We start from the raw sequence: 12,782 nt of genomic DNA, 5'->3' as shown, positions 1-12,782 counted from the left end.
ATGTCCCAAAGTAGTTTAGCGTATGAACCCCGACCGCCCGGAGGACGGAGCCCTTATCACCGCATCTCCAACCTTCATATAAACATCTTATTGCTTCATACCTGGCGATCTCATTCCCCAGGGGTTCTGGTCAGCAGTAAGCTGTTCATACTCTTTCCACATTATTTACACTACCCTGTTGATAAAAGGTGCGAGGATGTCTCGCAACCGCCCCCGACCCAGAGACAACGGCTTTGGCAACAATGAGGAATTGGAGCTCTGGACCAAGATATGCCAGGATATTCGAAAATCCAAGGAGAAGTTCGATCAGCAGAATTCATTATCCGCGCAGATTAAGACTTTGGTGGACAAGATCGCGCATGATGGCAACCGTGAGTACCCCCGCACTAGATCCGTCGGTTCTATACCCGTCACCACAAAGCTCCAATATGCGCTTCGCGTCTAATTAATCCGAACAACTTCCTTATTAATCGCATATACTAACATTCTGCTCCCAAGCAGAACCAACCATGGCCGAGCACGACCAACTTGACAGCTGGCTCCGCCTGAGCCAGAAACTCAGCGAAGACGAGCGCTCGATCATGCAGGACGAGCCATGCGATGTAATCAAAAATCTAGAACTGCTCACTGCTTTGCGCAAAGCATCTGAAGCCGAAGCGCCTCCAAATCGGTCCACATCGTTCAACAAGTCTCGCAAGAAAAGAAATGAAGTCGAAGGTTCGGTGACCGACTCCCCCAGTGCCTCGGGGGCTGACAAGACCGCACGCTCAAAGGGGACCGTCCCACGCAGCGCAAGCGTCTCGTCGAGCACGCAACCCCGCGAAGGGGGCCGCCAGGATAACATCATGGTCAAGGTCGAGGAAGGGCCGTCAGAGGGGACCAAGGGCACTGTCGCAGAACGGAGTGGCTTGCTGGTGGTTGGGGCTCAGGTTGTGTTCAAACACAACAAGAATAAACAAGGTGTCGAGGGCGAGGGGATCCAATGCATAATCAAGGCTGTTAGTGGCGACGGACCGAAGAAGCGGTAAGTGATGTTGCGTCGTTTGCGTTTCGTCTCGATTTACATTGACTGACGCGTCATGTCTGATTCAGATATGATGTGCAGGACCCCGAGCCGAATGAGAATGGTGAGCAGGGGGCGGTTTACAAGACTACCGCTGCCTCTCTCATTCCCATTCCTCAGCTTAGCGCCCACTTGTCTACGTACCCGGCGGGCAAACAGGTCCTCGCGCGATACCCGGACACCACCACCTTCTATCGTGCGGAGGTGATGGGCGCCAGGAAGGACGTCTATCGTCTCAAGTTTGAGGGCGAAGAGGACGATAAGGAGATGGAGGTTGACCGGCGGTTTGTGCTGGATATTCTGGGCAAGTAATCTCAAACTGTTTCTACGATCTGATGTGATGATGATACCATTTAAGCGCGGCGCTATCTGGAGTTCGAAAGCCTACCATGGATATGGGGTGCTTTCATATTGACTAGATACTTTAGTTAGAAAGAACAAACTCTTTTTTTGAAACTATGATAATTTCTGTTCTTGGCGTAGTGGCCCGGGGGATCTACGTGGAGAAAGCCGGGGTTGAACAGAGCAGTTCCAGATGTCTGGAATAAAACTTTTCCTATAACTGGCGAAACCTATATCCCGACAAACAATGCGCTAGCCTGCCCTCCTGACGAGGGCGAGACGATCGATGCGCATGGCTCCGAAAACGCAGGAACCTACTACGTTGTGTACAAAGTAGACGGCAACATTCAACGATGATACAAGCCACGCCACTCCTGTCATGCTGCAGAAGCTCAACTCTTACGCTGTGGCCTTCAAATGCGATGCAATCCGACTTCTGGGCCGGTCTAGCGAAGATTGAAAGCAAGTACTACATTTCACTCTCGACGAACATGTACGACAGCGACAAGTATGATCTGAGATATGGTTTCTCTGCCTTTGAAAATGTTTAAAGAATTGATGATGGACGTGCCTATGTCGCTGATATCCATGCCTCTTTAAATACTGGTGGCGTGATCAATTGCCGCGATTGTTTATCTTTTTCTTCCCCGATGTCGGCTTCAAGTTGTTAGATTGATATAAGCACAGTGAGAGTGATATTCAATGGGTTGACTCTGGGCCACTAAAAATCCATGCACTTCATGGAATATTATAATAGCTCTAGATCAGACAAGGCTTAAAAATGTTATAAATCCTTGGCTAACAATTTTGAGTGGGCCAAGGGCCGAGAGAATGTGCTAGAGTAAGCGGTGACATAGAGATGACTCAGCCTTCTTCTCCTCATGCCGAGGGACCATAGCCGGAGATAGTTTACTTCGCAATTAAAACTTCGCATTGAACAGACTTTGTTTTGAATTTCCGTCACATTGATGCATCTGCGCCATTCAATCCCTACCCCTGCACACTAGAGCTTCTGCAGCGAGCCTCACGCGTCACACCTTCCGACTACCCCGCCTCTCCGCAGTCGCAATGACCGACCTACCAGCCCACGCCTCACCAAAACTCCCCCCGCGTTCGCTCCCGGGCAGATTAGATGAACAATCGGATGATTCGAGTCAGGGGAGCATCGCAGGAGGCGAAAACACCCCGGCCCTACCAGACTCATTCCTGTCGCCCGCATTCACCCCACCCGCAACCCCCGGTGGTACATTGAACTTGGATTTAAATCCCACCGCAGTCCTTCACCAAAACCAAGCAGCAGATATCCACCATAAAAGCCAGGACGCCAAAGGTCCTAAATTACTTCCGCAGCTCCCAGCAGTGGAATGTATTGTGCGGGCGCGAATCCCGACAACCAACGGAGCGGAAATGTTCCTACACCTCTACCACAATGACTTAGATGGAAAGGAGCATTTGGCCATTGTATTTGGAAACAATATTCGCAGCCGGAGTTTGGACAGCGTCCGGCCCGGGGAGACCGAGATGGACCGAATGATCCGCGGCGCGTACGTTGGGAAATTGCACCCGGGTCGAGTCAGCAGCAGGTATGATGAGGATTTGGCCGGGTCAGCCTCGACGCCAAAGCAGGTCGAGCCGCCGCTGGTGCGAATCCACTCGGAGTGTTATACAGGAGAAACGGCGTGGTCGGCGCGGTGCGATTGCGGCGAGCAGCTGGATGAGGCGGCGCGCTTGATGTCTTTCCCCATTCAGGATCTTGCTGCTGATGCGCCGCCAGAGGTCCAGTCCCTCTCGTCACATTCGACAGGCGGTGTGATTGTCTATCTACGACAGGAGGGTCGCGGAATCGGTCTTGGCGAGAAGTTGAAGGCATACAATCTCCAGGATCTCGGGTCGGATACCGTGGAAGCAAACCTTTTACTTCGCCATCCGGCTGACGCCCGAAGCTATGGACTGGCTACGGCGATATTGGAAGACCTTGGTTGTGGTGTGGATGCCATCCCAGAAGGAATTCGTCTACTCACCAATAACCCCGATAAAGTCCGCGCCATCGAAGGCCCTAACCGGGAAGTTCTTGTAAAAGAGAGGGTGCCGATGATCCCATTGGCTTGGCGGACTGGGGGTCAGAGAGGAATTAAGAGCTCTGAAATTGAAGGCTATCTTCAGACTAAGGTATGTTTACAAACCATTATCCAGTTTTGGGTTGGTACTAATACGCCGGCTTTGATAGATCTCGAAAATGGGCCATATGATCCAATAATCTTTGAGCTTGTCGTTTTGAACTTTTGCCATCATCATTCCCCTTCTCGTCTGACTTATGCTTTCTTGCATTGGAACTTACAACAGCCTTTGTATATGATCGACTCGACCGAATATTTTTCTTTGTGCATAATCTTGATCCTTTGGGCTTGTTCCAAGGTTGTATATGGCGTTGGTACTCTGTACATTCATTTTTGTGTGGCTGTGCTACTCAATGCTTCACGTTTGTTATCAGATTCTCCTAGAAATTGGAGATTTTGTCCCTAGATATATTATATCTGGAACAAATATAGCCAGTTTATTCCCAAGAGTGAATAGAGTGAAGATAGTGAAACCGATATCCGATAAACCATGTCCCGCATGAAAGTTTAAACGTTCTGGACTTCGAACATCCTAGACCCACATCGCACCATACTCACACGTCTTACTCCAGAGCTGCTCCTGGACTTCCATTCCACGTTTCCCTAACCTGAATGGGCAATCTTAACTAGCGCGTGTGCAAGGCCATGGCCACCCGCGCTACAAACGCCAATGGGCATGTGGCGCCTTCGCCCGACTTGTCCGATTTGCCTAAACGTTCGCAAACTATCCCCCTCGGCAGACCGGAAGACTTGCCAATTCCTTATCGTGCGACCTCAATAGATGGGGCGGGAGTCTTGGATAATGGCGATAATGGCACGACATCTGGACGCAAGCGCAAGCTGAACAGCATGTCATCAAGAGGTGTTGCCAATCTCACCCCCGATCAGTTAGCGAAAAAGCGGGCCAACGACCGCCAAGCGCAGCGCGCAATTCGTGAAAGGACCAAGGGCCACATAGAAGCTCTGGAGCAACAGGTCCGAGACCTGTCGTCACAAAAGCCCTACCTCGATCTTCAAGCAGCGCTATGCGAGAATGAAACGATTCGGTCGGAGAACGCGGAGCTCCGCCAAGGGCTTAAAGCAGCAATGGACATTCTCCAACCATTGATGGCTAAGCCAGAACTACCAGGTGAGTTACGCATCCCATTAGAATTCAAGTCTGAAGCTGATAAAAACAGATCCATCTCCTTCTCTAGCTACACCAAACCTCGCCCCGCCCCCTTCACATACACCCCCATTCCCCGACACCGATCACCTCACGCCCATTCCAGGCGAGAAATCCTACGCCGAGTCTCTTGCCAGCCTCGACACGCCTTCTCCGACTCATTCTGCACCCACTCTCGGGAGTCGCCGCAACAGTACCACCGGAGGCCCTCCGTCGGCCTCTCTCCGTGTCGGATGGGACTCGCAACGCCATAATACAACACACGGCCTGGACCTCGGCTCCGAGGAGCGTCTAGGGTTTAATTTCCTTCTCGATCCTTCGCATAGTGTTCCCAAAGTCGACCGGCTTCAGCGCAGCGACTCGGAAAACCTCCACTGTCAGCAGCTGAACTCTTCGTCTTCAACATACCCACATCCCTTGACCACTACCTCTGAACCTGGGCCACCTGCGTTCGCCGCTCCGATCCAAAACGTACTAGCGACATGTCCTTTGGATAACATTCTTTTGGAATTTCTTCAAAGCCGGCAACGCGAGGCTGCTCAAGGAATCTCCAGACAAAAATTAGCCGGGCCACCGTACCCGAGTGTCTCCTCATTACTGAACCCAGAGAGGAGTGTCTACTCCCACCCAGTCTCAAAGGTTTTCACAGATATTATACGCACCTTTCCCGACATCTCATCTCTACCGGTGCAGGTTGCCGTGCTCTACACCATGTTCCTCCTCATGCGCTGGCAGATTTCCCCTACGCAAGAGAACTATGAGCGACTCCCAGAGTGGTTAACTCCGCGCCCAACACAGATTCTCCATCCACACCCTGCTTGGATGGATTACGTTCCCTGGCCGGGAATGCGTGACAGGATCATTACAAATTATCAGAACTACCCGTTTGAGAATTGGTTCATCCCATTTACACGTGATATGAACGTCAATTGGCCGTACGAGGATACGGACTGTTTGTTGTCAGCCGGCGACTCCGAAGAGCTGGTCATCAACCCGGTCTTCGAACGGCATATGAGGAATTTGTCCAATTGGTCGTTGGGGCCCTTATTTGCAGAAAGTTATCCCTCTTTGGCAGACACCGCACGAATCAGGTCGAGAACACCGCTCAACACCTCATCCGGAACAGACTCACCAAGTGGCCACACGGCCACTTAAGCGGGCTTCATTTCAACCACTGTTCCACCTCTACCAAGTTGATCTTGGTTAATATTTTTCAATTCCGTTACTTATTTCGGGGAAAGGAAATCCTGGCTTTTATTTTTAGCAAGTCAAATTGTTTACTTTTTTTTTTGGGCGAGTGTATGATTTTTCTTGAACGGAGTCCCAATTCAAGGGCAGAAGCATGCTGTGAGAAGGGGCGCAGGTCACCTCGCCTGGTGGTCATCTACGTGTTGTCAATAGATGATATTTGGAGCGATCATTTCGGTCTGGACATTTAAATAAATACAAATCTTCATATCAATAATTACTCTGTATCTTATGGTTCCCATGATTTTGACTTTACTCTCTCCTGCTCTTCTCATTCCAAAACTCCAAACCAGCCTTCTGGCGCAGAGTTCCGTACATCGCACTACTGTCCAGACACTCTCCGCCATATTCTCTTGCGGCCTCCATGTTAGCCCGAGCAAGCTCAAGGCCAGGAAGCTCAACACCCTGCTCCTGGGCCATCGACATAGCATGTCTAGCATCCTTAATAGCAAGAGAAACCCCAAAGCCAGGACGGGAGTCCAGAGGCGGCGCATAGGCCCCCGTAGTCAATCTGGAAACAAAGATAAGTATGAAGAGCCGCGATGCAAGCACCGAAACAATATTGTAACATACCTCTTAGAATACCCTCCAGCAACAGGACCAAACGCCTCACCAATGAGCTCCTCCATAGGACCAGTTCCAAGCCCGGTCTTCTCAGCAAAGACCTGAGCCTCACCAACAGCCTCCATCATATTAACAGTAACAATGTTACCCGCGATTTTCAGAAGCGAGGACTTTGTAGCATCCTCACCACAATCAATCACGCGTCGACCCATCACATCCTGGATCAGAGGTTTCACGGCCTCAGTCGCACTCTTGGGACCACCAATGGCAAAAACAAGCTTGCCATCCACGGCAATCGGGTTCCCACCGAAGACCGGCGCCGCTACGTACGATGCATCCTTGCTTTTCAGCTGCGATACAGCCGATCTCACAGTATCGGGATGCACTGTTGAGCAGTCGACGAAGATCTTGTCCTTCAGGGACTGGTTTGAACCCATGGCGGTGGATAGCAGGCTTTGGAGCACTGAGTCATTCGAGACCTAGGAGAGGCGTTAAATTTCCATTGCTATGTATTTTCTCGGTGGAACCGGCTTACCATGGTGAAAATGATTCCACATTGAGACACCAGCTTCTCGAAATTGGGCTCTGGGATCGCTCCCAGCGTTCGCAGGGGTGATCCGCGCGACATCGTGCGGTTCGAGTAGATCAGGCTCAAGGCCTTCTTCGTGGCTAGATGCCGTTGCAGGTTGGATGCCATTGCTAGGCCCATGGACCCGAGTCCATACTGTGTGCACTGTTAGTTCTTTTGGTCAAAATCGTAGATGCTCGAGGGGTTACTTACCCAGCCGATTTGTGGCATCGTTGCTCGTTGTTTTCCTCGGGTGCGGATTCAAATGGGCGAGGATGATATTCATAGACAAGGACAACAAGTCAAGATCGGTTCAAAAGATTCAAGCGAGATTTGGCAATGCGGAGTCTACCTGAGTATGGCAATGCGATCCTTGTATGAATCTGTTATAGGGACGATAGGGATGGTGGAGCGCGTGTTTCCCGAGGATATCGGAGTCGGCCGACAGGAAGCTCTTCAACGCCATCAACGGGTTCTGCATGTCTTCAGGTTAGAGTGGGCTTGGACTTTATTATTGTGGATATATCATTCGTCTCTTTACTCATCTTCTATGCTTGGTGTGCCCTTGTAGTCAAGCCCACGTGTATACCCCTTAACTAACTAATGTGAGGCGTTCCACATGTACTATAGCCTGCGCATATATTGATTTCAGCATTATCCCACTACTTGTCAAGACCTCAAAAGCATTATTTACGCCTTAATCCATCATCTCTGAGCTTGTCTGGTCCAAGAATGCGTTGATGCGGTCACATACCGTCATGGCTGCGGCTCGCCTCCAGCTGTGGGGTGAATATCAGGTACGGTACGGTCACGTAAGTTATGATGCTCCGTCCGCCGTGGGCTCGACTTCAGACATCCCCAACACCTCCGCTCTCCCCTGAACCCTCCTAGTTCCGCTCATCTTGGGAGTTTCCAAATAAAACCTCAGTGTCGGACGGTACCTCTACTCCCAACCGTCGAATCCAATTCCTCCAAGATGGCGGAAATGCCCATTGGTACACACCGATCCCCCCAGGCTACCGTGTCCCAGCTCCAAGCTAACAAACTACTCCGCAGTCCTCGATGGAGGAACCGGCTTCCTCAAGGTCGGCTATGCCGCCCAGGTATGTCGCACGACCACTACACTTCCTCTTTGCTCTTCTCTAATTTATATTCCCTCGCCAGAACTTCCCAGAGCACCAGTTTCCCTCGATAGTGGGGCGGCCCATCTTGCGAACGGAGGAGCAGGGCGGCGACATCGTGGTCAAGGATATCATGTGTGGTGATGAAGCCGCTGCTGCACGATCAATGCTCCAAATCAGCTATCCTGTATGTTTATGTCGGGTTCTTGTTCTCGCCTGGTCACTCTACCCCGCCCTCTCCGCAAACCAAGCGTGTGTCTTGTCAATGCCTAACCCGTGCTGCTTTAGATGGAGAATGGAATTGTCAAGAAATGGGACGACATGCAACATCTCTGGAACTACACCTTTTACGAGAAGATGAAGATCGACCCCACGGATCGCAAGATTCTCCTCACGGAGCCGCCGATGAACCCGCTCAAGAACCGCGAGCAGATGGCCGAGGTGATGCTAGAAGGATACGGGTTCGGTGGTGTCTATGTGGCGATCCAGGCGGTGCTGGCACTGTATGCCCAGGGTATGTGATACAAGACAAGAGCGTGGGTTCGGGATCAATACTGATGTCATGTTCTAGGTCTGAGCAGCGGCGTGGTTGTGGATTCCGGTGACGGTGTGACACACATTATCCCCGTGTACGAGTCGACCGTACTCAACCACCACATTCGCCGCCTGGACGTCGCCGGCCGCGACGTCACTCGCAACCTGATTGCCCTCCTCCTGCGCCGCGGCTATGCGCTGAACAGAACCGCCGACTTCGAGACCGTGCGCCAGATCAAGGAGAAGCTCGCTTACGTCTCTTACGACCTCGAGTTGGACAAAAAGCTTTCCGAAGACACCACCGTTCTCGTCGAATCGTACACCCTGCCCGACGGCCGTGTCATCCGCGTCGGCAGCGAGCGCTTCGAGGCACCCGAGTGCCTTTTCCAGCCCCACTTGGTTGACGTTGACCAGCCCGGTATGGCTGAAATGCTCTTCAACTGTATCCAGGGTGCCGATGTCGATGTTCGCTCCAGTCTATACAAGGCCATCGTGCTCAGTGGTGGTAGCAGCATGTACCCCGGTTTGCCCTCTCGTTTGGAGAAGGAGTTGAAGCAGCTCTGGCTCACCCGAGTACTGGGCGGCGACCCAGAGCGCCTGAACGTATGTCGAAGAACCCCAGGCAAAAAATACCAAGATGACTTGGCTAATTATTTTCCAGAAATTCAAGGTCCGCATCGAAGATCCCCCGCGCCGGAGACACATGGTGTTCCTGGGTGGTGCCGTGCTCGCCAACTTGGTTAGTCTCTCATTTTTCATTTGACTTCAGCCCTTACTAACACGATTTTCTTCAGATCGCCGACAAGGACGACATGTGGGTGAGCAAGCAGGAGTGGCAGGAACAGGGTGCACGCGCCCTGGATAAGCTTGGCCCGCGATGAGCGAGTTGTATTTAGGCGGTTCTTGGTCTGCTCCTTTATTTTCTCTGATTTCCTGCTTCGCATTGTTTGCAAGCCATGTTGCCCGGGTCTTTTCTCCCTATCCTCTTTTCCTTCTATGCCTCTACCTTCCCCCATCATTGTCGATACACTCCCGTCCATCTTGTAGTTTCCCCTGTCTCTTCGCCTGCTTCCTACATTGTGCCTAGACTGGTCTGGCGCGGGTGGATTCGGGGCGTTCATGACAGACAGAAAAGAACGAAATATTTCTATCGGCTTTTGGTTGTATGCCAGCTTTGTAGGTTATCTACGTATGAACGAACTACATATACACCGGATTTTAGGCCGCGCGACATGGCTTTCCCTTTCCGTTTTAGTGCTCACCCCTTGCCGCTTTTTGCTCACTGAGTAAAACTGAGCACGCGCTAGATTAATTTGGTACTAATTACTATTTCAGATATCTATGGCAGCACTGAATCTACACGCGTTGATAGCACTGGTGTTTCTGCGCTTCTCACTTGGGATAGCAAGGTTACCAGTGTGAATGCGATTTTGGGGGGAGTGACTGATCTTGTTCGTCAAAAGATGAAGGCGGATGGTGTTTACACTGGGTTTGTGGATATTATCGAGGTTTGTTTCCCTGCTCTCTTGGAGTGGTCAAGTATGGGCAATATCACTAACTAGTGGCACATAGGCTGAGTACTCTCGGTTCTTCACGCATCTCAAAGGAGAAAATGTCGAGTTGTGTCTTCCAACAGAGACTGTACCTGATACAGCGTTGGTGGATTTCACAACTTGTAACTAGTGTGATTATTTGCAGGACATGATCCATGGATAGTCATACCTAGCCAGGACCTCGGGAGCTCATGGCCTTGATCTATGTTACCTAGGTACTGAGTATATCTAAGGGCCTTCTTTTCAAGCTGTTTGGCTACCAGAATAGATATTCAGTATATCTTAACTACATGATGTTCATTCTAAGGTTGCGTGATACTGTTCAGTAAGGAGTGATCGCTATAGATCTAGTGATCTATCATCAATCATTACCTACCTAGGTAGGTACCTACTTATAGATCAGTTGATACCTAGATAATCCATAATAGGATAAACCAACGAAAATGATGCTAGTGCGGATACTAGGGCAAATTTGCAGAGCGGATGGCGAAGTTCCCTCCGCATTTATGGATATGCCGCAGCCTAATTGAGATAATGAGGATGTGATAGTGGTTCAGATGCTACGATATGTATATTTCAGTAGGTCAAGAAGGTTCGAAAATAGATACCTGGGTATCAAATTTATTGATCCGATTCCAAGACACTTTGGAACGCGACACAAATCTTCTCTGCTTCCTCTATGAATCCTATGATAATTTCAGCTGTTTGCCTTGCGCCTTTAGCACCCACAAAGAAAAAATGGTTGCCTTCTATGCCAGTGATCATCTGATCGGGAATTTTGTAAATGAGGGCCCGTAAGCTCTCTAAAATTCTCAATTCCTGTCCATGTTTCTCTTCGAAACCGTCGACTCGGGGCTTGCGCGTTCGATTTAATTTTTCGACATCGGCTATGAACTTGTGGATGATCAAGTAGCTCCAGTTGATTTTGTCAGAGATGGAGTGCCCCCAGTCAAGTGGGCTATTCGGATAGATTGCTGCCATGGCTGGCAGCTTTCCGTAGTTGTCAACTCGGCCCTCTTCCAATAGTGCCCACTTGTTCTCAGCCAGCATCTTTTCTTCTCTGTTGTATCTGAATCCCCAGCCACCCAACGCTACAGGTGTTGAACCAAAGTACTCGCGTTTGTAGAGGGCTTCGTCGATAATTATCCGTCCATCATTGATCCGATTCTGCTCCAGCAGCTGTGGCAGGAAGAGGTCATACAAAAATGAGCAGTTCCAGTATCCTGCCGGACTGAAAGTGATACGAGATGGTGATATATTCTTTCGTAATCCCCAGAGGGCGGGGGTGGCTGATAGTGAAATGTACAGGCTCACAGTAAGTCCTAGAGCTGCCGCTTCCGTGGCAACGGGCTCCAATGTCCTGCCAGCCATACTCCAGGCCAATATAACGACTTTGGAAGACAGACCATGCTCTTCCACGACATTCTTCATCGCAGTGGCTGCTTGCACGCCCCAATCGCGCAATGAGAGGTCGCTGCCGGTACGAGGCATAATCTCCGGGTTGGTATCCAACGGGTACGAGATCCCCAGAAATCCAAATCCGTGTTTATGAAACCAATGTGCCAGAAAGTCCTCACTCTGGCTTCCGTCGTGTCCGCCGTATGAGATACGCGCGTTGTGAGCCAAACCAGGAATGAACGCCACCAACGGTTTTGATTTATCACCATCGCCAGGAACGAATTTGATCAATGCCGGATAACCGGCCAAGAGCACCTTCTTCTCGCCGTAGCCTAGGCTAGTTGTTGCCATGGGTGAATGCTCCTGGGTGCTTGCCATATTTGTAAAAAGATGGTTCAGTAAATCTTGCGTCACGTCCGATTCCACGTAGGTTGGACAGTCAAGTATATAAAAGTCCTTCCAAGGTTTCTCTCGATGGAATTATATTCAAAGAGTGGAGCCTTCGGGCGCGGGGGTCAAGTTTGCAAATTTCCTATTTCAACAGATTGCTGAAAACTTTTCCTTCTGGAGCCCGGCCCGAATGAGGCCAGTACATTCCTCATACATACTGCCACGGTTCTCGGCCCGCCGTCGGCGGCCAATCTACCTACTATATAAGTTGTACATGTAGGTACTGATGTAAGTAGTACCTAGGTAATAGCCTTTAATTGGTTAGCATCAGGTGCAATAGAACCTGGGCCCGAGAGTCAGCAGCTCTACTGCTATGTCGCACCGTCTTCAGTTCAGGCTTATTAGTGTTGCGTGGGCGGGAAGAACAGTTCGGGCCGTTGACGGCCTCTCCTGCTGAACAGACCTTAATCCACGTCAACATTTAATCAATTGTAGGTACACGATAAAATTAACATAGACTGCATGTGTCACCTCCGATTGATTATTGGATTCAGGCAAAGTTTTGTATTTTTATGTTTGTCAAGCAAAATCTTTTTGTCTGTCGCTCGTCACATTCAAAGGCGATCAGTGATGAGCTTCACATATATTTGGCTTTTTGCTGCTTGCATGTGGCAAAGCCAAGTTTAGATCTGGTCGCCGAGAAGTCTCCTGGAGCTAGT

General features: G+C 50.3%; 6 protein-coding genes across 6 annotated transcripts; 4 read left to right on the top strand and 2 right to left on the bottom strand.

The window, feature by feature from the left end:
* Positions 1–196: 196 nt before the first annotated feature.
* N7471_003089 (SAGA-associated factor 29 family protein) lies at positions 197–1,375 on the top strand (the record flags this gene model as incomplete). Its single annotated transcript, XM_057275809.1, has 3 exons — positions 197–371; positions 502–1,024; positions 1,093–1,375. The coding sequence occupies 3 exons, from the start codon at positions 197–199 to the stop codon at positions 1,373–1,375; spliced, it is 981 nt and encodes a 326-aa protein (XP_057140447.1).
* A 1,098-nt stretch (positions 1,376–2,473) lies between these two features.
* N7471_003088 (GTP cyclohydrolase II) lies at positions 2,474–3,662 on the top strand (the record flags this gene model as incomplete). Its single annotated transcript, XM_057275808.1, has 2 exons — positions 2,474–3,574; positions 3,633–3,662. The coding sequence occupies 2 exons, from the start codon at positions 2,474–2,476 to the stop codon at positions 3,660–3,662; spliced, it is 1,131 nt and encodes a 376-aa protein (XP_057140446.1).
* Positions 3,663–4,167: 505 nt separating this feature from the next.
* N7471_003087 (bZIP transcription factor) lies at positions 4,168–5,842 on the top strand (the record flags this gene model as incomplete). Its single annotated transcript, XM_057275807.1, has 2 exons — positions 4,168–4,651; positions 4,701–5,842. The coding sequence occupies 2 exons, from the start codon at positions 4,168–4,170 to the stop codon at positions 5,840–5,842; spliced, it is 1,626 nt and encodes a 541-aa protein (XP_057140445.1).
* Positions 5,843–6,187: 345 nt separating this feature from the next.
* N7471_003086 (NAD(P)-dependent oxidoreductase) lies at positions 6,188–7,298 on the bottom strand (the record flags this gene model as incomplete). Its single annotated transcript, XM_057275806.1, has 4 exons — positions 6,188–6,446; positions 6,509–6,978; positions 7,035–7,223; positions 7,281–7,298. 4 exons carry the CDS (start codon positions 7,296–7,298, stop codon positions 6,188–6,190), a joined length of 936 nt encoding a protein of 311 aa, XP_057140444.1.
* Positions 7,299–7,805: 507 nt separating this feature from the next.
* On the top strand, positions 7,806–9,875 carry N7471_003085 (actin-related protein 2). Its single transcript, XM_057275805.1, has 7 exons — positions 7,806–8,062; positions 8,124–8,170; positions 8,232–8,375; positions 8,477–8,702; positions 8,760–9,325; positions 9,384–9,461; positions 9,517–9,875. The coding sequence occupies exons 1-7, from the start codon at positions 8,044–8,046 to the stop codon at positions 9,601–9,603; spliced, it is 1,167 nt and encodes a 388-aa protein (XP_057140443.1). The 5' UTR covers positions 7,806–8,043; the 3' UTR covers positions 9,604–9,875.
* Positions 9,876–10,896: 1,021 nt separating this feature from the next.
* Positions 10,897–12,051, bottom strand: N7471_003084 (thioesterase domain protein; the record flags this gene model as incomplete). The annotated part of the gene is made up of 1 exon (XM_057275804.1): positions 10,897–12,051. One exon carries the CDS (start codon positions 12,049–12,051, stop codon positions 10,897–10,899), a length of 1,155 nt encoding a protein of 384 aa, XP_057140442.1.
* Positions 12,052–12,782: the final 731 nt, after the last annotated feature.

This window comes from Penicillium samsonianum (genome assembly GCF_028829775.1).
Source record: "Penicillium samsonianum strain IBT 33392 chromosome Unknown utg000002l_segment0_segment0, whole genome shotgun sequence".
Taxonomy (NCBI): Eukaryota; Fungi; Ascomycota; class Eurotiomycetes; order Eurotiales; family Aspergillaceae; genus Penicillium; species Penicillium samsonianum.
Note: the sequence above shows the minus strand (reverse complement) of the source record. Positions and strands in the feature narration are given on the sequence as shown.

Coding starts and splice junctions, on each gene's coding strand:
- N7471_003085 (XM_057275805.1), top strand. Junction 8,376..8,476: donor TGCTCCAAATCAGCTATCCT/GTATGTTTATGT, acceptor GTGCTGCTTTAG/ATGGAGAATGGAATTGTCAA. Junction 8,703..8,759: donor GCTGGCACTGTATGCCCAGG/GTATGTGATACA, acceptor GTCATGTTCTAG/GTCTGAGCAGCGGCGTGGTT.